Here is a 25,329-nt window from a genome sequence, read left to right as displayed (position 1 = left end):
TTACTGATTACTTGCTGTATGCCAGGTATTTAATGTTTTGAATCCATTTCCTCATTTAATGTGTTATACTGATATAAATATTTACTCTTCTAACTTGGTTTAACTTCACTTCTTTTGGGCCTGTCTCTTCTCTTTTTTCTCTACTTTACTACTCTTTTCCCACTCACTTTGCATCCATATTATTGAGGTGATGGTCATACTATTCATGTTTCAGTCTCATTTTAAAAAAAGCACTCTGTTCACAATGCTCTGCTTTTAGCTAAAAACCACTTAATACAGAAAAAATGCATCACATCACATTTTGTACTGAATTTTGACTTATTTAGTAAACATGTTCAAGTGGTTTTTATATGTAAACCTGCTTTAACAAATGTGGCCTGAAGAGAAGGGGTCTTTAATTTGAAGTGGTAGATTCCATCTTTGTAAATCATCTTTGTGAATAAATGTGTAACAGATAATAAAAGAAAAAATTTTACAAAAGATGTGGGTGAAGGGTAACAAGGAAAATATATTACACAAAACGTGAACATTTTTGAGGTATGCCTCAGTGCCTTGCAATAATAATTTGCATGTTAAGAAGACCCACTCTTCGAGTTAATGAATCCATAACTAGTTTATGACACAATAGACTAAACCTTTTCTGGGGAAATATTATGCCCTGTCTCATCAATGATATGCATATTAATGACTCTCCTAAATGCTTTCATCAACAGGTACCCTAATAGGCTTCCACTCATTTCTTTTTCATTTGCTTTTTAAATATATTCTCTTCTACTTTTACAGCACTATTGTGAAGACTTGGTAAAAAGGTGTAGTAAGATTATTTCAATGTGTTAGGCAAATTAATAAATGCATATCATTTAGAAATAATGCCTTAAGACTTACTGAGTCTGCCTAGAAAACTTTCCAAACACAGTTAAGAACTAATCCAGTTAGATAATAGGGTTGTTATTTGGATTTTAACACAAATCATTCAACCCAATTTACCATATTTCTTTTTACCCTGATATATCAAGTTATTCTGTGATTAGCATAAACAGAATAGCAAGTATGAAAATATGTTTGTAAAACTAAATTGCTTAAAATAGAAATGAATTACAGCACATTTTATATAATAGAGGTTTTTAAAGCCTTATTAAAAATAAAAGACAGCAGCTAATTGCATAATTCATTTAAAAATGTATAGGAGAACTAGACATATATTGATTGCACAGAAGTAAAGAAATGAAAAAAAATCATAAAGAAAGAAATGGTTCCAGGATCTAAAAATATGACTTTATAACTTTTAAATGTAACATTTAATTAAAAGTAGTTACATGATGATATCAAGTATCTTAACATTTCTAATATGCTTTGGCATTCTTTGACTTTTACTGGTCCCAATTATTGTATTTAAGATATCTGATGATTTTTTACAAACATAAAATCTATGATCTCCTATAAGAAATACAGAATAATTGCTTTTTTGGTATTTGTATAGAGTTATACACTATTTTACCTGATTTACTCTCCAGTTAAATGGAGGAGTATTGATAGATGCTTAACATTCTTTGTCAAGAAACAAGAATGGAACATAAGCTAAAGAAAAAGTTGGAAACATTTAGCACTTTGTTCCCTATACAATTTTTTTATTAAAATAAATAAGCAACCAAATGTAAATATTACTTTGCTGAGGAACAATGGAGGACACAGATACTCAGGTGAGTGACTGCAAACTGGGGCCCTGGCCTCAAAACTAGTCAATTGACTCTACAGACTTCTATTTATTTCTGAACTTTCTAATCCATTCCATTGGTCTATGTGTCTGTTCTTATGCCAGTACCAGGCTATTCTGATTACAGTAGCTTTGTGATACTGTGTGATATCAGGTATTGTGATCCCTCCTACTTTGTTCTTCTTTCTCAAAATTGCTGCAGCCATTTGGGGTCACTTATAGTTAAATATAAATTTTTGAAATGTTTCTTCTATATATGTAAAATATGTCATTGCTACTCTAATTGGGATTGCACTGCATCTATAAATTGCTTTGGATGGTTTGAACATTTTAATGATGTTAATTCTTGCAATCAATGAACAGGGTACATGCTTGCATTTGTTTGTGTTTTTCTTAATTTTTTTCTTCAGTGTTGTATAGTTCTCTGAGTACAGGTCTTTTACTTCCTTGGCTAGATTTATTCCTATGTACTTTATTTTTCTTGTTGAGACATCAAATGGGATTTTTTTCCTGATTAAGAATCAGGTATTTCTGGTATTTAATTATTGGTGTACAAAACTGCTTTCAGATTTTGAATATTGACTTTGCGTTATGCTGTTTTCCAGATTCACTTATTAGCTTGAGTAGTTTTTTTAGTTGAGTCTATAGGATTTTCTATGCACACTATTATGTTATCTGCAAATAATGAGTTTTCCTTCCTGCTTTCCAATTTGGATGCCTTCTATTTCCTTTTCTTGTCTGATTGCTGTGGCTAGGACTGCCAATACTATGTTGAATAGGAGTGATGAAAGTGAACAACCTTGTTTCATTTCTGATCTTAGTGGGAAAGCTTTTAGTTTTGCCCATTGAACATGATGTTGGCTGTAGTTCTCTCATATATGGCCTTTATTATGTTAAAGAATGTTCCCTCGATTCCCACTTTGACTTATGTTTTTATCATAAATGGGTGGTGAACCTTATCAAATGCTTTTTCTGCATCTACTGAATGATCAAGTGATTTTTGTCTTTGCTTTTGTTTATTTGATGTATTATGTTTATTAATTTGCCTATATTGTACCATCCTTGCATTCCTGGGATAAATCCCATCCAATCATGGTGTATGATCTTTTATAATGTATTGCTGGATGCAGTTTGCCAATATTTTGTTGCTATTTTTGCATCTATATTCATCAGCAATATTGCCTGAAGTTTTCTTTCTTTGTTGTATCATTATCTGGTTTGGGGATTTGGATGATGCTGGCATCACAAAAAAATGTTTGGGAATCTTCCATCTTCTTTTATTTTTTTGAATAGTCTGTGGAGGATAGAGGTTAGTTCTTCCTTAAATGGTTTGTAAAAGGCAAAGGATTTATTTGATCTGAAGAGAAACAAAAATACTCCTTAAATTTGTTTTAAAATTCTCCTGTGAAACTGTCTGGTCCCATGCTTCCATGTGCCAGGAGTTTTTTGATTACTGGTTTGATTTTGTCAGCTGATATTGACGTGTTCAGGCTTTCTGCTTTTTCTTCATTGAGTTTTGGAAGATTATATTTTTCTAGAAATTTTTCCATTTCACCTAGGTTTTCAAATTTCTTGGCATACTGTTCTTTGCAGTAACTTCTTACAGTTCTTTGTATTTCTGTGGTATCAGTTGTAAGCTCTCCTTTTACATTTATGATTGTGTTTATTTGGGTCCTCTTTTTTTTTTTTTCTTGATGAGCCTTCTTAAAGGTTTGTTGATTTTGTTTCTCTAGTCAAAGAACCAGCTACTGGATCCTTAAAATTGTGCTGTTAGTCTTTATGTCATTTAATTGTGCTCTGATCTTGGTTATTTCCTTCCTTTAAGTTGCTCTGGGCTGTCTTTGTTGTTGTTTTTCGATTTCTTGTAGATGTAGGGTTAGGTTGTTCATTTGAAATGTTGCTTTTTTTAAGATATGTGTTTATCCTTATACCTTTCCTTCTCAGGACTGCCTTCAATCTGTCCCATAAGTTTTGTATTCTTGTGAAGTAATTTTCATTTGTTTCCAGAAACTTTTTTATTTCTTTCTTGATCTCATTTTTAACCCACTCATTGTTTAATAGCATATTATTCAATCTCCATGCATTTGAGTGTTTTTGAGTTTTTTCTTGTGTTTCATTTTTAGTTTCAGTCACTTATGATTGGAGAATATGTTTGATATGATTTGTTTTCTTGAATTTGTTCAGACTTGTTTGGTGTCCTATCATGTGACCTATCTTTGAAAATGTTCCATGTGCATTTGAAAATAATGTGTATTTTGCTTCTTTGGAATGAAAGGTTTCTGTTGAGAAATCAGCTGATAGTTTTTTAAGATCTCCCTTGTAGGTAACTGCTTTTTGCTTGCTCCTTTTAAGATTCTCTCTTTGTATTTAACCTTTGGCATTTTAATTACAATGTGCCTTGATATGAGTCTCTTTGAGACTTATGAGACTCTTTGGGATTTATCTTTTTTGAGACTGTCTGTACTTTCTGGTTTTGTACGTCTATTTCTTTCTCCAAGTAATTTTCTCGTTATTATTTCTTCAAATAGGTTTTCAATCCCTTTACCCCTCTTCTGCCAGCACTTCTGTCTTAGAGAAAGCTACCATTCCAGGCCACATCCTGAAGCCAGGCAATTCAATTCTTTCACATATCTCCCTGGTGTCTCTTGAGTTGCTGCTTCAGCACTGGATCTCAGGGTGAGTGAGTCCATTAGCAAGTAAGTCTGCCAGGAAGTAAAAATCCATGTGTGTGTCCTTTAAGGGGAACTACTAGGAGTCCAGTAGCCCTTCATCTCACTCAGTCATGGTCTAAACTTTTTTACAGACAGAAGTTATGGGGACTTCTGTTTTTAGCACTGGTACCCTAGACTGTGAAACCTGGTGTAGGTCTGGAACTCCTTGGTCTACACAGGAACCTCTGCATCTGAGATATTCCTCCAGATTTTTACCTACAACATGTAGGTTGAAACCAACTCATTTTGCATCTTTGTCTCTACCAGTCTCAATTTGGCTTCTTCTGTATGTCTTTAGTTATAGGACTTCTGCTTAGCTAGGCTTCGGACAGTTTTCAACCATTGTTGTTCAGTAGTTCAGTTGTAATTTTGATGTGGTAGTGGGCAGAAGCTAGTACAGAATTTATGTATTCTACCATATTGACTAAAAGCTCTTTAATTAAGACTCAGTTTGGAAATGATACTTTGTAATGTTAACATTTTTATCCTTCTTCATGTAGAGTTATAATGTTGCTGCTTACAAAATAATGATGCTTACTCTGACTTTTGGGTTATTCCATCACATCAGACTTAGATGGTATAGAACAAGTCTTTCAGAGGTCCATTCATATTTTAAGAGGATTTTTGGGCTTTTAGCACAATATTACAGAACTTTAGGGAAGACATATTATTATTTATAGTAAATTACTACATTTTTTATTTACTAAATTTTGACCATTTAAAAATCAACATAAAGAAGCAGATGTGCCACACTTCAAGGAACTACAATAATAGTAATATGCTTCTTAATTCTGATACTTAATAAATCAGTTGTGGAGTAACAAAAAGTGGGAATTAATATTCCCATGTAAACAGCATTCAGAGAAGGTACTTTAAAAATTATTTTCACTAAAAATCTAGTAATTTTTCTTTGAATATATTTAAAAAAATAAGCCCAGAAGTAAACCCAGGACTCTATGGTCAATTAATATTCAACTAAGGGGTCAGGGGAATAAAATGGAGTAAAAATTACCTCTTCAACTTTGGTGTTAGGAGTCCTGGACAGCTCATGCAAAAAAATTGAACCTACACCACCAATTTACACTATACACAAAAATAAATCCAAGGTGGATAAAATACTTAAATATAAGTGATGGCACCATAAAAGTCCTAGAGGAGAACATAGGCAGGAACATCTCAGATATTCCATGCAGCGATATTTCTACTAATAAGTCCCCTAAAGCAAGGGACATAAGGGAAATAATAAACAAATGGGATCTGGCAAAAAATAAAAATTTTATGCATGGCTAAAAATAACAGCATTAAAATGAAAAGAGAACCAACTGTACGGGAATACATATTTGTCAATGATACCTCAGACAAGTGTTTGATCTCCAAAATATATAAGAAACTAATATGACTCCATTCCAGAAAGCCAATTAAAATATGGGCAAGGGACCAGAATAGACACTTCCCAAGAAGGACATACAGAGGGCACAGAAATATTTGAAAGGATGGTCATCAACACTAGGCATCAGAAAGATGCAAATTGAAACCACAGTGAACTATCACTTCACACCAGTGAGAATTGCCATCATAAACAACTCAAGAAACTTCAAGTGTTCGCCAGATTGTGGAGAAAAGGGAATTCTAGTACACTGTTGCTGGGAATGAAGACTGGTGCATCCACTGTGGAAAACAGTATGGAATTTACTCAAAAGTCGAAATATGGAAATGCCTTTTGACCCAACAATCCCACTGCTGGGATTATACCCTAAGAGTCTTGAAACGCAATCCAAAAGAACCTATGCACCTCAGTGCATAATTGCAGCAAAATTTACAACAGCTAAGTGCTAGAAGCAACATAAGTGCCCATCAGTAAATGAGTAGATCAAAAAACTATGGTACAATTAGACAATAGAATATTACTCAACTGAAAGAAAGAAGGAGCCCCTACCCTTTGAACAGCATGGATGGAACTTGGAAGCATTATGCTGAGTGAAATGAGCCAGATGGTAAAAGACAGATACCATATGGTCTCACCTATAAGTGGAACCTAATCAACAAAATGACAAGGAAGCAAAATATAACTGGAGACATTAAAATAAAGAACAAACTGACAGTGAGCAGAGTGGATGGGAGAAAGTTTAACAATGGGGCAAATAAGAGGAAGGGTCATCAGGGAAATACATAAAGGACCTATGGACAAACCAAAAGGATATAGGATTGAGTAGGGGAGGTGAGGGGTCAGTGGGATAGGGGAAGATAGTGGGAATGAAATGTAGAAAACTGTACTTGAACAATAATTGAAAAAAACTAAACAAATATGCTATTATGGGTTACAAATTTTACTTTATGCACAAGTAGCTTGTGCATTAAAGATAAATGAGAATGGAATAAACATTAAAAATATAGATAATTCCAATAAAAATGTAGCACTGGAATTGTGTACTTCTGTAGCATAGAACTAATAATCAGTTTGATATTTACCACATGGAATTAATAATGATAATTAATAGTAGCAACATAGTAATACATTTATTAAACACTCCACATACTGAGAACTATGCTAAATAAATGCCCTTTGTAAGGAGCAAGAAATAGTTTGGAGAAAAAAATGAGACATGTAAATGTTAAGTACCTTGTCTTTGGTCACATGGACAATAAGGGGCTTAGTAAATGGCAAATAACAGGAAAGATTGAGATGTGCATCATTATAGATTGACCCTCTACTAAAAAAATACACTGACATGATAACTTGAATCTAATTCTAGTATAATTACTAGTTAGCTTCTGTGACTTCTGCCATATCAACTAGGCTTTAGTTTCTTTCTCTATAATATTATAGAATGGGCCTTGTGGGCCTTCATATGAGTTCCCTTACAGATCTGAGATTTTATGAATTGGAGAAATTTGACATAAAAAGTAAAATAAACTATTTGTAAGTTGCATAAGGCTCAAAGGTAAAGCCTCAAAGACTCAATTTTTGGGTGATTAACAGCTGACTCAGAAACAAAAATATTGTCCTCTTATTAATTTATTTGACAGTTTACAAATACATTTCAATACCGACCTCATCAATGTTTCATTATTTCTTTTGGTAAGGTACCTAGAGTGGTCTAATCTTCAATGTGTTTCTTCTTTCATGGATATATATGTGATACATAAACAATTTTCTTTTATGCATAGAACTGCAGTTGTTCTTACACAGTTGGATGTGAAGAGCTAGAACATCTGAGATAGCAAGAGGCACTTCCTGCATCACTTCCCAGAGTCTTAGAGTATTTGCTTGTTGCCCTTTTGTATGTGAAGTTAAACCCATGTGTTCCAAAACATTAGTGCCCTTATATATACCTGATTTTCTAGTTAAAAAAAAAGATTACCGATTCCCCACTCCAGAGATGCTATTTCAGTAGATTTGAATTTTGCCTCCTGAAGCACTGTTTGTTAACAGGTACCAGGTGATTTTCACAGAGTAGGTCTGTGAACCACAGTTTAAGATGTGCTGTTACAGAATTGCTGGGTCAAAAAGCAGATCCATTTTTAGTGTTCTTAGAAAATTCCGTACTCTTATCCATAGTGGTTGTACCAGTCAGCAATCCCACCAACAGTGAACTAGGGTCCCTTTTCCTCACAACCTCTCCAACACTTGTTGTTTGTTGCTTTGTTTATGATGGCCATTCTTACCAGTGTAAAGTGGTATTTCATTGTGGTTGTAATTTGCATAGCTCTGATAGCAAGCGATATTGAGCATCTTTTCATGTGTCTCTGGATCCTCTGTATGTCCTCCTTGGAGAAGTGTCTGTTCAACTTCTTTGCCCACTTTTTAACTGGGTTGGTTGTCTTCTTAGAGTGGAGTAATGTAAGTTCTTTGTATATTTTGGAGATTAAACCTTTGAGGTATCATTGGCAAATATGTTTTCCCATACAGTTGATTCTCTTTTTATTTTAATACTGTTTTCTTTAGCCATGCAGAAGCTTTTTATTTTGATGAGATTGCATTTGTTTATTCTTTCCTTTACATCCCTTGCTCTAGGGGACATATCAGTAAAGATGTTGCTGCCTGAAATATCTGAGATTTTCCTGCCTATGTTCTTCTCTAAAACTTTAATGGTGTCATGGCTTGTATTTAAATCTTTTGTTCACCTTGAATTTATTTTTGTGTATGGTGTAAGTTGGTGCTTGAGTTTTATTTTTTATTATACTCTAAGAACCCTGAAACACCAATCCAAAAGAACCTATGCACCCCAATGTTCACAGCAGCACAATTTACACTAGCCAAGTGTTGGAAGCAACCTAGGTTTATAAGCATCAGTAAATGAATGGAATTCTATGCAGCAGAAAGAAAGAAGGAGCTACTACCCTTTGCAACAGCATGAATTGAACTGGAAAGCATTATGCTGAGTGAAATAAGCCAGGCGGGGAAAGACAAATACCATATGACCTCACCTTTAACAGGAACCTAAACAACAAAACAAACAAGCAAGCAAAATATAACCAAAGACACTGAAATAGAGAACAGGGGGACAGGGACCAGAGGGGAGAAGGGAGGTAATTTCAGGGGAAAAGGGGAAGGGTTTACAAAAACAAGTATAAAGGACGCATGGACAAAAACTAAGGGGGGTAGAAATGGGAGGCAGGTAGGGAGCATTGGGGGCAGTAGGCTGGGATGGGATTGAAAGACAGAAAACTGTACTTGAACAACAATTATAATAAAAATTTAAAAAAATCCCTCCCAGAAAAAGATGTGCCATTAGTATTTAAGTTTGTGTCTTTTGAGCCAATTGACTATTGATTGGTGCCCTAACTTTTGTAATTTTATTATTGAATTACTTGCCATGTTAAAAAATAATTATTTTTATTGATAAGTCCTTTGCACATGATGCCTTAGGCTTATAATTGCTGCTCCCTTCTTCTCTAATACGACTTTTTGTTTAGTTTAGTGTCCATATCTTCCTTGAAGTCTTCCCTGCCTCACCCTCCACCTCATTGAGCACACATTTATTACATTATGCAGTCACAGTAGTCTTGGCTTTTCTGAAAGTGATAGTTCCAAGACCTCAGTGGATGCCTGAAACCATGGATAATACCAACCCCTTTTATATATGTTTTCTCTTCATGTCTTCTACCCCCAAATTTAATGACTTTTTCACCTTAACTGAGAACTTACCTTATGACTGTAACTTTTGCAGTATGAGATGCAAGGAAAACCTAGCCTCAATTCCTTTTTTCTTCTTCACAACTTTAGAGGGTTCATTCTTACCAAAGATTTTAGTAACTTCAGCATCTGCATTTTTTCATTAGTTATTAAATGAAAAACTTTATCTCTTAAAGGAAGCACTTTCTGGTTTGTCTTTGGCATATCTGAATGGCCAGCATCACTAATCTTGCACTTTGGGACCTTTATTAAGTAAAATAAGGGTTACTTGAGCACAGGCACTGTGTGAGTGTAACAGCCTGTCTATCTGATACCCCAGAGGCTATGAAGTGACTAATGGGAAGGAAGCATTAGAGTATAGATATGCAAACAAAGCCATTCACATCCTGCAGGGGAGGGATGAGACAGCACAGCTCAAGATTTCATCATGATACTCAGAACCATGTGCTATTTGAAATTTGTGAAATGTTTATTTCAGGAATTTTTATTTAATATTTTGAGATCATGGTTGACTATAGGTAACTAAAACCCTGGAAAGCAAAACTTTAGATGATGGGGGATGACTGTATTACTTTACATAATTGTCCACCTTCCCCATTTTCCTGTGAGCCTTGTGATAGCAGGGTACTCTGTCTTATTTATTGTGATCTAGTACAATATGTAAAAATTTGTGTGCACTCAATATATGTATGTTAAATGATGAGTGACTGATGACTTAATGAATATTAATTTCTATTTATTTAAATAACTATTGCATTTTCATCAGGATCACTATTAGGTAAAAACATTCACTTCTTCATATATTCAATACACATTTGCTTAATATTTAGTTAATGACATCATATAAATTTCAATTTTATGACCCATTTCTTTCAAGTGAGGACATTTTTTCTTCAAATCCTAAAGATGGTGCCAGCCATTCTGTAATGATATTGGAGGAGATAAAAGAAGAACAACAAAAACTGGGCATTTTTTTATTCAACAAGCACTAATTTTCATTTCCCACTTGATCAAAAGCTCATATCATCAAGACCTTCTAAATATAATTTCTTTCCTTCAATAGAAGTCACCCTTTTTCCTTCACTTTTGTTTACCCTGCTGAATTCTCCATCTTAGGTTTTGTGAGTTGCATCTTTAAATCTCAAACTAGAAGCCTCTGCCTCACCCTTTATTTCTTTCTACTCATACATGTTGCTTAGATTGTAGTAAAGTGTGCTGTACTCATATAAAACTAATACAATGTAGAACTAGGTTTGGGGCCCAGAGATCCAACTAAAGAGGAGGGATGACCTCCCAACTCTCTAGGAAAGGGGGGGAATCTAAACGGCCAAGTCCATGGGCTTGTGTTCTAAGGTACATTTTTGTGTGCATCAGGAGTTTTCAATTCTGGCCCCACATCAAGAATAGTATGGGAAATACAGAATCCAAAGAACTTGAGACACATGATCATAAACTAAAGGGGGGGGGGTATGGTAGGGGTGGGGGGGTGCAGGGTGGAGAGGAATAAAGGGGGGAATAGAACAACTGTAATGGCATAATCAATAAAATAAAAAATGTTTAAAAAAGAAAAAAATATCATCTTAGGAGATTCCCAGTACCATCATTTTCCATTCCCTCTCCCAACCTTCATGTGCATGTCTTTTAATTTAGAATTCATAGACATAGGATCTGGTGTTTCTGATATGAAAGGTAACATGGGGAATTATTGTTATATTTAAAAGCTACGGTATTCATGGGAGAAGGGAGGCCAAAGTAGTAGGGCCCCTGAACAACTGAAATGCTTATAGTTCCTTTATGAGCTTAATTTCTAGTTTCCTAGAAATTCCTCTCAGTAGAATGCCTAAATCTAGCAAAGAAGATTGATTGGTTACCATTTCCAGGATGGTTAAGAACTACTGAGAATAGTATGGATTCAGGTGGACAGAATATGACTGAAATCATATTTTATTTTTCCCCAGTGAAGTGCTAGAATAAAAGCCATGAACCTAAGCATAACTTGCTTGTCCACGATTCAGAAATATATACCAGATATTAAGGAAGAAGGTACTTCTCATGGCCCTATGAGAAGTGAATCACACAGACTATAAGACAAAAGAAACCAGACTTCAGATTAATTTAAGACATTCCTCATTTTTAGTGCAGGAGCCCCAGTTAACCACCTGACTTAATTTTTCCTTGCCAAGATTTTAGAAGGGAAAATACCAGATTTCTTTTTTAAGGTTTTATTTATTTATTTATTTATTTATTTTTATTGTTGTTCAAGTATAGTTGTCTTCATCCCCACCCCACTCCCCTCACCCCAGCCATTCCAAGTCTCCACCCTTCATTCTACCTTCCTTCAGTTTTGTCCATATGATCTTTATACAAATTCTTTGAAGACTCTTCCCCTTTTCCATCCATTATCCCCTCCCATGTCCCCACTGGTTGTTGTCAGTTTGTTCTTAATTTCAATGTCTCTGGTTATATTTTGCTTGCTTGTTTGTTTTTTGGCTTAGGTTACATTTATAGGTGAAATCATACAGTATCTGTCTCTCATGGTCTGACTTATTTCACTTAACATAATGGTCTCCAGCTCTATCTATGATGTCTCAAATAGTAGGAGCTTCTTCTTTCTTTCTGCTGCATAATATTCCATAGTCTGGTTGTACCACAGTTTTTTGATCCACTCATTTACTGATGGACACTTAGGTTGCTTCCAGGTATTGTAAATTGTGCTGCTATTAACATTGGGGTGCATAAGTCCTTTGGAATTGTTGTTTCAGAAGTCTTAGGGTATAATCCCAGCAGTGGAATTGCTGAGTCAAAAGGGAGCTCTATTTTCAGTTTTTTGAGGAAATTCCATATTTTTTTTTCACAGTGGCTGCACCTGCCTGCATTCCCACCAACAGTGTACTTGGGTTCCCTTTCCTCCACAACCATGACAGCACTTGTTTGTTGATTTATCTATGATAGTCATTCTGACTGGTGTGAAATGAATCTCATTGTGCTTTTAATTTGCATCTCTCTTAGAGCTTGTAATGATGAGAATCCTTTCATATGTCTCTGGGCCCTCTGTATGTCCTAAAGCTCATGAATGCAACCACTTTCAAGCAGAGGGAGGCATTTTAAAAATCTGTTTATGAGAAATTGATCAACAAATAATCTTGATGCTACATCAATTGATGTAACTCAAATTTTATTTCTTTTCCTTTTTCTCGTTGCTGTTACCTTTAATCTCCACCATTTTGTGCTTGAAATATTGCTGGAACCTTATAACTAGACTTCTTGCTATATTGTGGCTCATTCCATCCAGGCTCTCTAGATGTATCTTCAGAGATTAATCCCTAAGTGTAAATCTAAACATGTCTCTTTCTCATTTAACTCTCTCTCCCCTACCACCACATCTCCACACTATTTAAATAGTGTATGGAAATTCAGCCTTACTTCATGTGGCATGCTAAGACTTTTAAACCTGGCTGAATCAAACCCTGGTTCTGTTCATTTGAATTTTTTCCCTGATACACTGTCTGAATGCTGAACATTTCACTGATTTTAGATGTGTATCTTTCTTTGGAGTTTTCTTTCCCTCAACTCTTTGTCCATTTGTTATTCCCTCTGACTGAAATTATCTTACCATTTTGTTCTTATTGGGGAACTTCTACTTTCCCTAAAATTTAACTCAGAATGTTGATCTCTGTGAAAAATTCTATGATTTCTCCCAACAAAGTCTTGCCTCAATTCTGTCCTTTCTTTCTACCTAAGAGAATATCTATCAAATAACACTATTTATTACAATATTTATCATTTATTACAGCAATTGATATTCATGTTTTTTCTTCATTACATTATAGCTTTCCTGAGGTAAGAAACTATAGATTATTCATGTGTGATTCCCAGTACTTATAATAATTTATGGCACATACTATGTACTCAAAATATCTATTAGAAGAATAAACTACCCCTCTTATGATTAAATAATATGACATTATATGATTTAAGTTTCTCTATAAATTAACTGTTTTTCCACAAAATATATACTTTTTGACTTTTAATTTTAAAATTTATATTAGCTTTTAAAAATTTTGTATAATTATTTGAACCCATAATTAAAAATATTGTCCTGAACTTTGAAAGGAGTAAAACTTGAAGCTTTATGAGATGTACAAAATATGCATAATTTAATTTATTGGGCAGAACTTTTTCTGAAATTAAATTTTAATGAGGAAGGGAAAAGAGAAAAATATTAGATAATATGACAAGAGGTAGAGAGAAGGGAAGTGAAGAAAGGATGCTGTGCATTTACTCAATAGAATTTATTATGCCACAATTATGTGTAGGCTATGTGTTAGCCACTGGGAATACAGATAAGAAATTCAAAAAGAACTCAGGAAACATAAAGGGGAACATAGAAACATTTAATAGTACATTTCATTTATCACAATTGTATGTAAATCCAGGCCTTATCATCGAACATTAAATCTGTCTTTTGCCTGAAATTTTCTAAATTTGTTTAATTATATCTTTTAGATGTAATTGGTTATATGATGGCTGTTTTGAATTTCAGAGAGGGATTTTATTTATAGATATCCCCCAGTGCTGGGCAGAGAGAAACCCATTTGTTTTAGTTAATTATCTGAAATGAGGATTTAATTAGTCAGATATTATTAAAAATGTAATGAGCACCTACAAAACTATCACTCAAAACAGTAATTGACTCTAAACATTGCCTTTCCTAACATCTATTACCTAACTTGTCCCACCTGATGAAAGCCATATCTTAAAAATCAAGCTTTCTTGTTTATGTAATTTTTTATAGTCTATATATTCCTTGACATACATTTAAATTATTTTAGTTTTATTTAGTTTAATAAAAAAGAACATCCTCAGTTGTAATATTTTGGAACTGTTCATTTAATATTATTTAGGTAAAATTTTTTTATATTGTTGCAGGTCTCTGTGGTTTACATATATTTTTGTGAAATGAGATGGTTTTGCATCTAATCATGATGGACATTTGGTTTGGTTCAAGTTTATGTACTCAATAGCAATTTTGATCAATTACTAGTAAGTGGTACAAGGGTTCTTTAGGTTCTTGATTTGTATTTCTCTGTTTTTTTAATAATGCTGACCATCTATTTATGTACTTACTAGCAAAGTGTATTTTGTCTTCTGTGAAATGTCTCACACCCTCCCCTGATTCTATTGAAATCTCTGTGCTTTTTTATTGATTTGTTAGAGTTCTTTATAATATTTTAGTAATTATTTGTGATGATTTTGTGTAATGCAAGCATGTTTTTCCAGTATGTCCAGTTTGTAATTTATATTAGTTTATTATAAAGATGTCTTTTAATGGGCACATTTTAAATATTGGTAAAGGTACACAGACCATCTTTTTTACAGTCCCTGTTTTTTTCTTATTAAAGAAAACATTTCCTACTTTTAGATCTGACAGACTTATATATACTTTCTACTAACAATATCAATGGTTTTTGTTTTTGTTTTTTTACATTTAAGGTCTAATCAATCTGGAGTTCATTTGTGAATATACGTTATGCTAATTTCATCTTTCCTAATAAGAGTTGCCATATTTCTGTCTCCATTTACCAGAAAGTTCCTTAGATCCCTGCTGTTTGACATGCTATGTTTGTCATATACCAAAGTTTAATATCACTAGATGTGTTAGTAAGTTGTTCAATTCTCATCTGTCTCTGTGCCAGTCATTGTCTTAATTAAATCTTCATAAGAACTCTTAAAGTCAGGTACAGCAGGTTCCTCTTTCATGCAATTTCTTGGAGATATTTCAGATACCTTTAGCTTTTTATACATTTTTTATAATCATATTGCCAAATATTGTGAAAAACTGAACTGGAATTGTGATTAAAATGTAGTAGATTAATTTGGGAGAGAATTAGTGTCTTCGCAATATCTTCTTTATATCTATAAATATGTTATATTTTTAAATTTTTCTAGTTTTTGATACAATTTTATTCTTTTTTGAGTCTTATTACATATCTTCTATTAATTTTATAGACACTCAATATATTTAAACTTCATCTATTTCAACTTCTCTTATTTATGTTTATTACTGAATTTACTATTTCCCTCTACATTTCTGTATTTATATGTTTTTACAAGACACAAATATAATAATACATTGTTTGTTAACTAATTATTTGTCTCTAAAATGAGTTAAAAGCAGGTTTCTTTTTTTTGAAAAAAGGAACAATCTCTTTAAAATAATTATTTTATTGTTCAAGTACAATTGTCTGCCTTTCACCTCCCCACCTCACCCCACAACCCTATCTATACCCACCTTCCTCCCCTGATTCCATGCCCCCCTTGGTTTTGTCCATGTGTACTTTATAGTTGTTCCTAAAAACCCTCCCCCCCCCATTATTCTCTCTACCTCCCTTCTGGGTACTGTCAGATTGTTCTTAATTTTAATGTCTCTGGTTATATTTTGCTTGCTTGTTTGTTTTATTGATTAGGTTCCACTTAAAGATGAAATCATATGGTATTTGTCTTTCACTGACTGGCTTATTTCACTTAGCATAATGCTCTGCAGTTCCCTCCATGCTGCTGCAAAGGGTAGGGGCTTCTTCCTTCTTTCTGCTACGTAGTATTTCACTGTGACAGAATCTTTTTTAAATTGAGGTATTTTAGAGAATTGAATTTAAAAAACAATTAATAGCATTTTGGTTAGGTGAAAATAAAAGGATTTAAATGGCTATTTTCCTTCTACAAATGAATTTTCTGCATTGTTATGGAAATGAAGAGGAAGCTGGAACAATTAAGTGATGTTTAGTGCTTTATATATTTTTAAGCCCATAAATATTACATACATGGAGAATGAAAAATGTGACAGCTTGCAAATATCACAAAAAATGTAACTTAACATAATTATTGTTCTCATTAAACAATATAGATTTATGGATTAAATCAGTATCAATTATGCAAGTACTATTTTTTTAGTGAAAATTTTTATGTAGAAATATTATTTTCATTCATAGACCCACTGAAAGGTACTAAATATTTTGGGTTAACTTAAATTTAAGCATAATGAGTATAATAAATACTAAATTATCTTAGTATGAAATAATTTGCAATTATCTCAGAATTTGTTGAAATAAGATTAGGCTTCCTGGGATTTGGATCACATTTCCCACTGAAAAATAAACTCTATTACATAAATTTATCAGCCATTGCCAATTCCCTAGGTTTCTTTTATTACATATTCAACTGAAATAGAACAAGAAAATCTGATGGATTGACTTGTATTATAACTATACACAAAGTGGGTTTCTTCACTAACATTTTTGTTTTTGGCTGAGTGTCACAGGCAAATCTAAATATAAAGATTCAACAAATACACCTATAAACAGATTACATTAGAAAGTAAAAGGTATTTATCTTTCTCAATCAGTATGCAGGATACAATTGCAAAGAAATTGTAACTTGAAAATGTATGGATTCCTATGAGCAATCTGAAGTCTTGGTTTTAAAACTGGCTTGTGGAAATACACATGTAAATTCTTTTAACTGAATATAAATTTAGCTTCCTTTCAGTTTTTAGTAGGTTTTAGTACCTTCTTTCTTGGAGAGATAGAGCTAATGTTATATCAGTCCAACTAAATTTTAGTTAAGATAGAACACAAAAAACTTAATAACTGTGATATTAGAAAACAATTTCCATGACCACAAATGAACTGTCAGTTCATAAAACTTTATTATTTAAATGAAGACAAAAATGTTCTCACTTGAAAATATTATATTCATGAATAGTGAAATAATTCCCCATGTATAAAAATACTTAGAAGATATAATCCCAGAAAAAATGTATAACATTTTGTTTTAAATTTAACAGTAAAGAAGAATCATCAGTAACTACATATAAGAATAACTTTGAGAATTCAAAGATTACAGGTAATCTTACTTAATTTTTAAACAAAATCTGTAGTTTTTGTTAAAGTTTATGATTATAATAATCTTACATATATACAATTATATTAACTTTTCAGATACCAATATCCCAACAATTGTTTGTTCGCATGAGGAGAAGGAGGACTTGGAAATTGGTAATCAAAATGTAAAAGATGTAAACAGGGAACATGATGAACTTAATGCAAAAGAATTAAAGCTGATGGTAAGTGTTCTGTTTGCCACAGTATTAGAGAAGATGAATCATTTTATGCTTCAAAGAGGCTACAATGCTGGCCTTTCAATAGCTTCAACTAATGTAATTTGCAAATGTGAAAGTACAGCCTATTCTGTTCTAGCTTGATCAACAAGGCACTTTGATTTCAGTATGTTGCTTCTGCTTTCTGCTGTAATAAATTAACACTTATCCTTTACCTTTTTACCAGAAGCTCTGAATAATAATTTGTAGGAGTTACAGAAGAGGTAGCACTATTCTAATGTACATTTCTAATCTCTGTGACAAGTGTCCACTTACTCTAAATTTATCTGTAACAGTAGAGAGCTAAGGTAGATGATTGTTAAGGCTCTGTTCAGTACTACAAACATTGCATTTAGCAACATTTTGTTTTACTTTCATTTTGTGAGAATCTCAAAGTTCTATATCACTGGAAAGTATTAAATTATAAAATGAGAAATTATTCAGTGCTATATTTTGAAAACAGGAACCAACCACAGTACTATACAATTTAGTATTAAGTTTGTTATAAATTTCACACTTGGTGAACAATCAATCTATTTGGAATTTGGAAGGGGTGGTTTACATATTTTTATTAAAAAGAAAAAATAAGGATAAATGAATCACATAATTTATCCTTTAATGTGCATTTGGTTAGAGTGCTTGTCATTAGAATACATAGATTCATAAATATCTAAGATTAAAATAATACTTACCTCTTCAAGTGTCAGGTCTGAAACAGAAAATAAATATAGGTCATCTTTTTCACACATATTTTTTTTTCTATACTGATGGGGAGCTGCATCACTAAAGTGGGCAATATACTTTGTTCTAACTTTAAGAAACTACAAAGTTGTCACCATTATGAGAATTCTTACCAGCAGAAAGTTAACATAGCCATTTTTTCAAACCACAGAATATAATGAAAGGTAACTGAAAAATTACATACTTCACCAATATACATCATTAAAATGCAGGCTCAAATATAAGTTTATTTAGAAGTTACTGAGATTGTATGTCCAATAAATGAACAGGGAGCTGTAATTTAGAAGCTAATTTGCTCCATGGTGACATTAATGCATAAAACAATGAAGCTCTATAATAGATGGAAATACAACCAAATTTGTAGAACCCACAGGCATAGGCTTACAAGACAGCTGTGCAGTTGACAAGTAACATGAGCCTTATGTGAGAAGAAGGGGAAAACGTAAGATTTGCATATAATTATTGAGATCATGCAAATGTCAGTTATCAGGAGAAAAAATACACAGGCATCTCACTGTTAAATCCTGACAGTTGGCATCACTGAAGAACTCAAATACATTTGAGTACCCGTTGGCAGAGGGTCATTAAAACAGAATTTGCAGAGACATTAACTCCTTCACTTTTCTTTGAGTGACGTTTTGCTATTAATAGTTTGCAGAGGCTTTGCAGAAAACATATTAATAAAAGAACTTGTAATAAGGGCACCTACAGCAAATGTGAATGCAGAAAGCTACTCTTTAATTGATTAGCCTGGTGCAATCAATGTTTATATTCTAAGTGGTGAGAAAGTGCAATGACAAGCAAGAACAGTTGAATAATATAATGTGTTATTTGTAAGCTGGGAAGGAAAATTATTAATTTTGGTCTCTTTCTTATTACTCTCATTCCCAAGTCATAGCCTACAAGTGCCGCCCAAAAAAACATCTAGCTTCTACAATGTGTACTAAATCCACAACTGAAATGAGTCAAGAAAGTCTACCAAATAATTAGTAGCCAAGTTAATAAAACCTATCTAATTTATTTTGTATATTTAAAATCATTTAGTCATTATTTCTTGTTTTTTTTTTTATTTCTTAAGGTAAGTCAACACTTAATCAGAAGCCCTGCTTCTAAAGATGAAAAAAATACATTTTCAACATACACAGTCAATTTTCCAAATAAAGCTGAAGGGTTCGAGAAGAAGCATATTTGTGATGAAGTATACACTGACTTCCTTAAAAAGACTTTGTCATCAAGTTCATCACCAGGAAGCAACTTAAAGAGAGATTTTTACCACGATGAAAATTTTTTCTCAGGAAATGATTGTAGTCATCAACCTTCAGAAAACATTACTTCAGATATGAGAAAAATCAAGCTGCCATTGAGAAATACTGGCAGTGATGAATTAGTGAAATCACATATCAATATCAAAGAAGTATTAGATGATAAGGCTAATCCAGATCAAAAAAGAGGCAAAGTGCAAATATCTTGTTCCTCTTCAGATCAACTAATGGCAGACAAACTTAATAAAAAACATGAAGTAGAAGCTATGAAAATTAATATAAAAGATTGGGAATGTTTAAGCAGAGATTTACCTTCAGATTTTCATTTGGAAGAATCCATAGAAAAAGCATCTTCCACGAAAGATTATGGGACAGGTATAAGTGAGAAAGAGAAACATTTAAGTATTAATAAACAACAAAGCAAAAATCTTCAATCAGTATTACACAACCAAGAAATGATGAGCCACTCCAAAATGAATGTGAAAAGAATTGGAGCTAGTAGCAGAGAAGTAACTGTTCTTCTGAGTGAAGATACTACAGCTTCTGACCAGGCAATCAGGACAGATTTGTTTCAGTCACCAACAGGAAATCTAAGTTTGGAAGAAGCTGTGGTAACAACCTCAGAGTGTGATCCCTTGCCTAGTAAAGGCACTACTTTAGGAGAGATGCCTGGTCAAGTTTGTTCAAGAAATAGAAGTGTTTTGAAGAATTCTCATCTTTACCAAGCTGAAGAAGAAACTTCATATTGGGCTAATACTGAAGATCAGAATAAGAAAAAACAACATAAACAAATACAGAATATTTTGGGAGGTCAGGAAAAAGCAAGAAAGAGTAAGACAAATACAATAGAGCAGATCAAAGAACAAGCAGATTGTGAAGATATGTGGGGAAAAAGAGATAATACAAAGAGTTTGAATGCTACTCCTACAGAATTATTTACCTGCCAAGAAACAGTGAGCTGTGGACTGTCTTCTCTAGCTGATCATGATATTAATGAGAAAGTGGGAGCAGGTACATCTTATATAATTAAGACAACATCAGAAAGTACTCTAGAAAGCATCTCTGCTACAGAAAAAGCAGTAATTGCTAAGCTACCTCAAGAGACAGCACAAAGTTACAGGGCCATTGAGGTAAAGGAAACAATGTTTGATCCACATGAAGGGAGAAAAGATAATTCACATTATACCTTTTGTCAAGGAGATAAAGTAGGTATAATCTATGACAATGACTTTGAAAAAAAAACATGTTTAGATATTTACAATGTACATGTAGATAAAGTGGAAAGTGAAGAAATGCTACCTATGTACAATCCTCCAAAGAAATGTGGCATTGGAAATATAACATCTGTAGAAGAATCCTTACAGGTCATTAGTGGCAATCAGGGAGCAGATTCAAAACTGAATTTGCATTTGGGACTGTTACCAACAACCAAAAAAATATTTCCAAAAAATACAGATCATCGACAGGTCCAAGAATTATCAAAGAAAATGGATGTAGCTGCCATTATTAATCCTGCTGTAAACTCACACCCTGATAGACTGTTTGAGAATGGCTCTCACATTTCCAATCACCATGCTAAAACTTCAGTGTCATCTGATGAACAGGCAGTTACTATAGAGAATACAGTTACTACCATGACTCTCCAATCTATTCCTTCTAAATCAGAATATAATTGTAATCCATCAGGTATGATCCAAGGTATTGAAAAACACCTGCATTCGCATTCTTGGGATATATCTGAAGAAGTTTCCAAAAGTTCAGGCATAATGACAGTTAGTAGAAATGAAAAACCTATAGGTCAGATTTCCCAACAAAAAGAATGTAGTGTGAAAAAATACTTAAGGCCTACGGCTTCAATCACTGAAGATATTGAAAACATAAAAGATGCAAGGCATAAAAATGAAGGATTATTAAACTCTGGACAATCTCTGTGTTTTTCAAGTGACAAGGAATCTAAGAGCTCTGGTTCTGCTAATCTCCATGCCCAAGAATGTCAAGCTCAAAGCAGTGGATCTCTGCTTTTGAAATACATCAACTCAAAAATATTTCATTTCCTTTTGTTTCTGATATTTCTTGTAACCATTTACCAATATGACTTAATGATCAGCTTGGCGTTCTACCTTTTTTTATTGTATTGCCTATCTCGGGAAGGGGGGAGACAAAAAAAGTCTGTCAGAAAAAAGTAAGTTCAAGAGTACTATTATTTTTCTTCAAAGATAAGCTATTTAGCCCCAAATATTTGGATTGGTGAAAAAGACTGTTTATTGTTCAAAGAACCAGTACAAGTTTTTCTCTTAAAGAATGATTTAAAAAGAATGCATATGAAATTTGCGCATTCAATAAGTAGTTATTTTATATAGGACCATTATGCTTGGATCATTAAATGCCTATATGAATATGAGATCTGAAGCACATGAAGTTGAAATTAGGTACAGCTGTTGCTCCTTAGCAGGCTATGAAGTTGCAGTGCTTCATGTCTCTTTGCTACTTAAAGTTTCATTTCTTGCATTCATTTCTTTTATAGTAAAGCTTTATTTTTCCCTGAGTATTTTTTCCTCTGTGGTTTTTAAAAATAGCTAAAACATTCAATACTGACCATGAATTTTGCATTTACTACTGTATGATTTATCAACACATTTTGATAGATTAAATCTTTCAACTTCAATTTAATAACTTTAGAAACAACATACATGTATATTAAAATATGTAAACTTAAATTGAAGAAATGCATTACTTGCTTGAATTGAATAATACTTTATATACACACATAATTTTCACCTCCTTTATGCCTACAAAGTCAGGGCATTTATAAGTCAAATCTGACAAAGACCTGAAACAGTTGGTAAATGATCTTTCAATTCTATAAAATTTTGTTGATGGTCTGTCTTTAAGCAATTTTTCTCTATTATAAAGGGAGGCTATGTAACATAGGTGAACAATTTCAATGTCAACTATTATTCAACGTTGAAAAATTTAAAGAACTACAAACATTGTTTTAAATAATAACAATTTTAAAATAGTTCCAAATGAACCATTCTACTCAGTAGTATTTTTGTTCTCACACAAATTTTTAATCTTTTCTCACTATAAGAAAATGAATTATTCCTTAAGGTGCATTTAGATAACAAGTAATTATTAGTGATATTTATTATATAACTCAGGTTGCTAGATGATAACTCAAATTTTACACTAGAAACATAAGTAGATATGGAAATCTACTAAAGGAGAAATGAATATTAAATGTAGCACTAATTTTGACTGTTGTTATTATCTATAGCTAAGTCTGTGAAATAAACAAACTAGTAATTTTAGTCACATGAGAATAATGCAAAGATTTTATACAATTGATTTTACTGAATGACTACTACAATTTCAAGTCCCATAGAAATTAAATGCTTGAATTTAACCATATAGTTAAACAAATACAGACATCTTGAAGTAGAACTTAGGGAAAATATTTTATTGAGAAAGCATATTTTTAGTAAATATAAGTGAAATACTATAGGCATACCTACAATGTTATCTCTAAAATTGCTGTTCTATTAACTTTGTTGACAGATATAAATTACAGTAATGTTAAGGTTAGCATTTCTTCAGTTCTTAATAGGTTGGGTTTTTCTTTCTGCCTTTAAGATTTTCACTCAAAATACTATATCTTATTAATGCAAATAATACTACATTACTTTATGAACAGGTGGGTGGACTGTAATTATTCCCTTATTCAAAAAAGAATGCAAATTCTTTTATCTCTTTTATTTGACTTTTGGTAACATTAACTTACTAAACATTCTCATGCATGTTAGTAATATGACAACCCAAGGATTTAAATACCCACTGTGTATTTCTCTCCCCGCAATGAAAACAATGTGATTTAATTGACTTTCTAAATGTTACTTATGAAACATTTGAAATAGTCATAACCTTATAAAACTATTGCTAGGTGGAGAAGTAGATTTTTGAAACATGACTTAGTCACATTACCACATTGAACAAGAAAAGTAGATCTCAGGAAGACCTGGCAAAGCCCAGTTAATAAAAAATTTGATTGTGAGTCATCATGGCAAGAATAATCTCTGTAAGCACAACTGCCTTCACTGTGTCTTCCAAGGATTAGTTAAGAGTCAATAGAGGATATGTCATGAGAATAAGCTAAAATGCATTGCACATATGCTTCATATAGGGGGTAAAAATGTGATATATTAATAATTGCTTTTTATTTTTCTGGGCATCTAACTATTAGAGAAATAATTACAAAAATTAATTGGCAAGTCTAGCAATGTAGGTAGTAAAATCATTTTAAAAATTCACATTTGTATAAGCCAAATATATTTTTTGCTGTAGGAATAAAAAGTCACTGAAATGACATTCATCCCTCAACATTTAAGAAAGTTGAATTAATACAGTTGTGTTTCCCTGGTAAGCTGCACTATTTTGATAGTAAATTATTTCATGAAAAATATATATGTGTATATATGTATGTATACATATATATTCTGTCACAATTTTGTGAGAAGAACAGAAGTATGTTTTGTTTTCATCTTAAATAGGTCTTCTGGTTAAATATACACATTCAATTTGGGAAATGTATACACCAAATTTTGGGAAAAATAAAATACTTAATTTTTTCCAAATAGCATTTATGTGATGTTCTTAATAATTTATTTTAGTCATGAATCTTATTTTATATCACCAGACTTGTCTTCTTTATTAGGCTCACATTTTTGCATATAAATAAATCAAAACTGAAAACAAAGCAAAACAAAAACTAGCAGGAGAACTAATACAGATGCAGACAGGAGGGGTGTGTCATCTCTAGGACAATTTCATCTATGTATTTCTCTTATCAAGATCTTTGACTTTCCTTTTAACTTTCATTGAGTGAATATAGAAGTCAAACTACTCAATAAGGCTCAATTTTGGTTAGTAGTCCTGTCTTAGCTAGTTCCTATACAATTGAAGAATAGAATCTACTTTAATTATGAAGCAAGGTACAAAAGAAATATGATAGGCCATGCTCTTCCAGCATCACTAGAGTTGTATATTTATATGAAGAGAACAGCTACAAAAGCTCCTTTCATTGATTTGATTTAAATAATTTTCTGTTTTCAGAAATAATTTATAATAATTTATAGCAACATTAATTCTCATTTTTAATAAGAAATCCTGCCATTAATCAAATATGTTTCCATAACTTTACCAAAACCTCTTTAAAACAACAAATTAAATTTTCACTAGATTTTCAGCCTAGCTTTGAATGACCATGTTTTATGAGAAATGTCATTATTGTTGTGTGTTAAAACCTCATTAAATAACTCTTCAAAAAGTTGAGCATATTTATTTTGTGTCATTTCTATATTTGTTAAATACATATATATTATCTTCATTTTTCAAATATAAAACTATATAAATATGTGGAAATTCCCTGTGCTTTTCTAATATATCCAAAATTTTTAGGATAATTTATTTGGTTTTAGAGAGAGGAGAAGGGAGAGAGAAACATCAATGTGTGGTTGCCACTCACGCGCTCCTCCTGGGGACCTGGTCTACAACCCAGGCATGTGCCCTGACTGGAATTCAAGACAATAACCCTTCGGTTCATAGGCTGACAC

The 25,329-nt window shown here is 32.7% G+C and overlaps 1 protein-coding gene across 2 annotated transcripts in view; it reads left to right on the top strand.

The window, feature by feature from the left end:
• Nucleotides 1-25,037, top strand: part of PPP1R3A (protein phosphatase 1 regulatory subunit 3A) — a 70,449-nt gene extending 45,412 nt beyond the window's left edge. For both annotated transcript variants that reach the window (XM_053662936.1, XM_053662937.1), the window contains 3 exons: nt 17,406-17,464; nt 17,560-17,684; nt 19,537-25,037. In XM_053662936.1, the coding sequence (XP_053518911.1) occupies nt 17,406-17,464; nt 17,560-17,684; nt 19,537-21,906 (2,554 nt within the window). In that variant the 3' untranslated portion in view covers nt 21,907-25,037. The remainder of the gene's footprint in view (nt 1-17,405; nt 17,465-17,559; nt 17,685-19,536) is intronic.
• Nucleotides 25,038-25,329: the final 292 nt, after the last annotated feature.

This window comes from Artibeus jamaicensis, unplaced genomic scaffold (genome assembly GCF_021234435.1).
Source record: "Artibeus jamaicensis isolate MK-2021 breed Jamaican fruit bat unplaced genomic scaffold, CSHL_Jam_final contig_311, whole genome shotgun sequence".
Lineage (NCBI taxonomy): Eukaryota > Metazoa > Chordata > Mammalia > Chiroptera > Phyllostomidae > Artibeus > Artibeus jamaicensis.
This window is presented reverse-complemented; position numbering and strand designations above follow the sequence as displayed.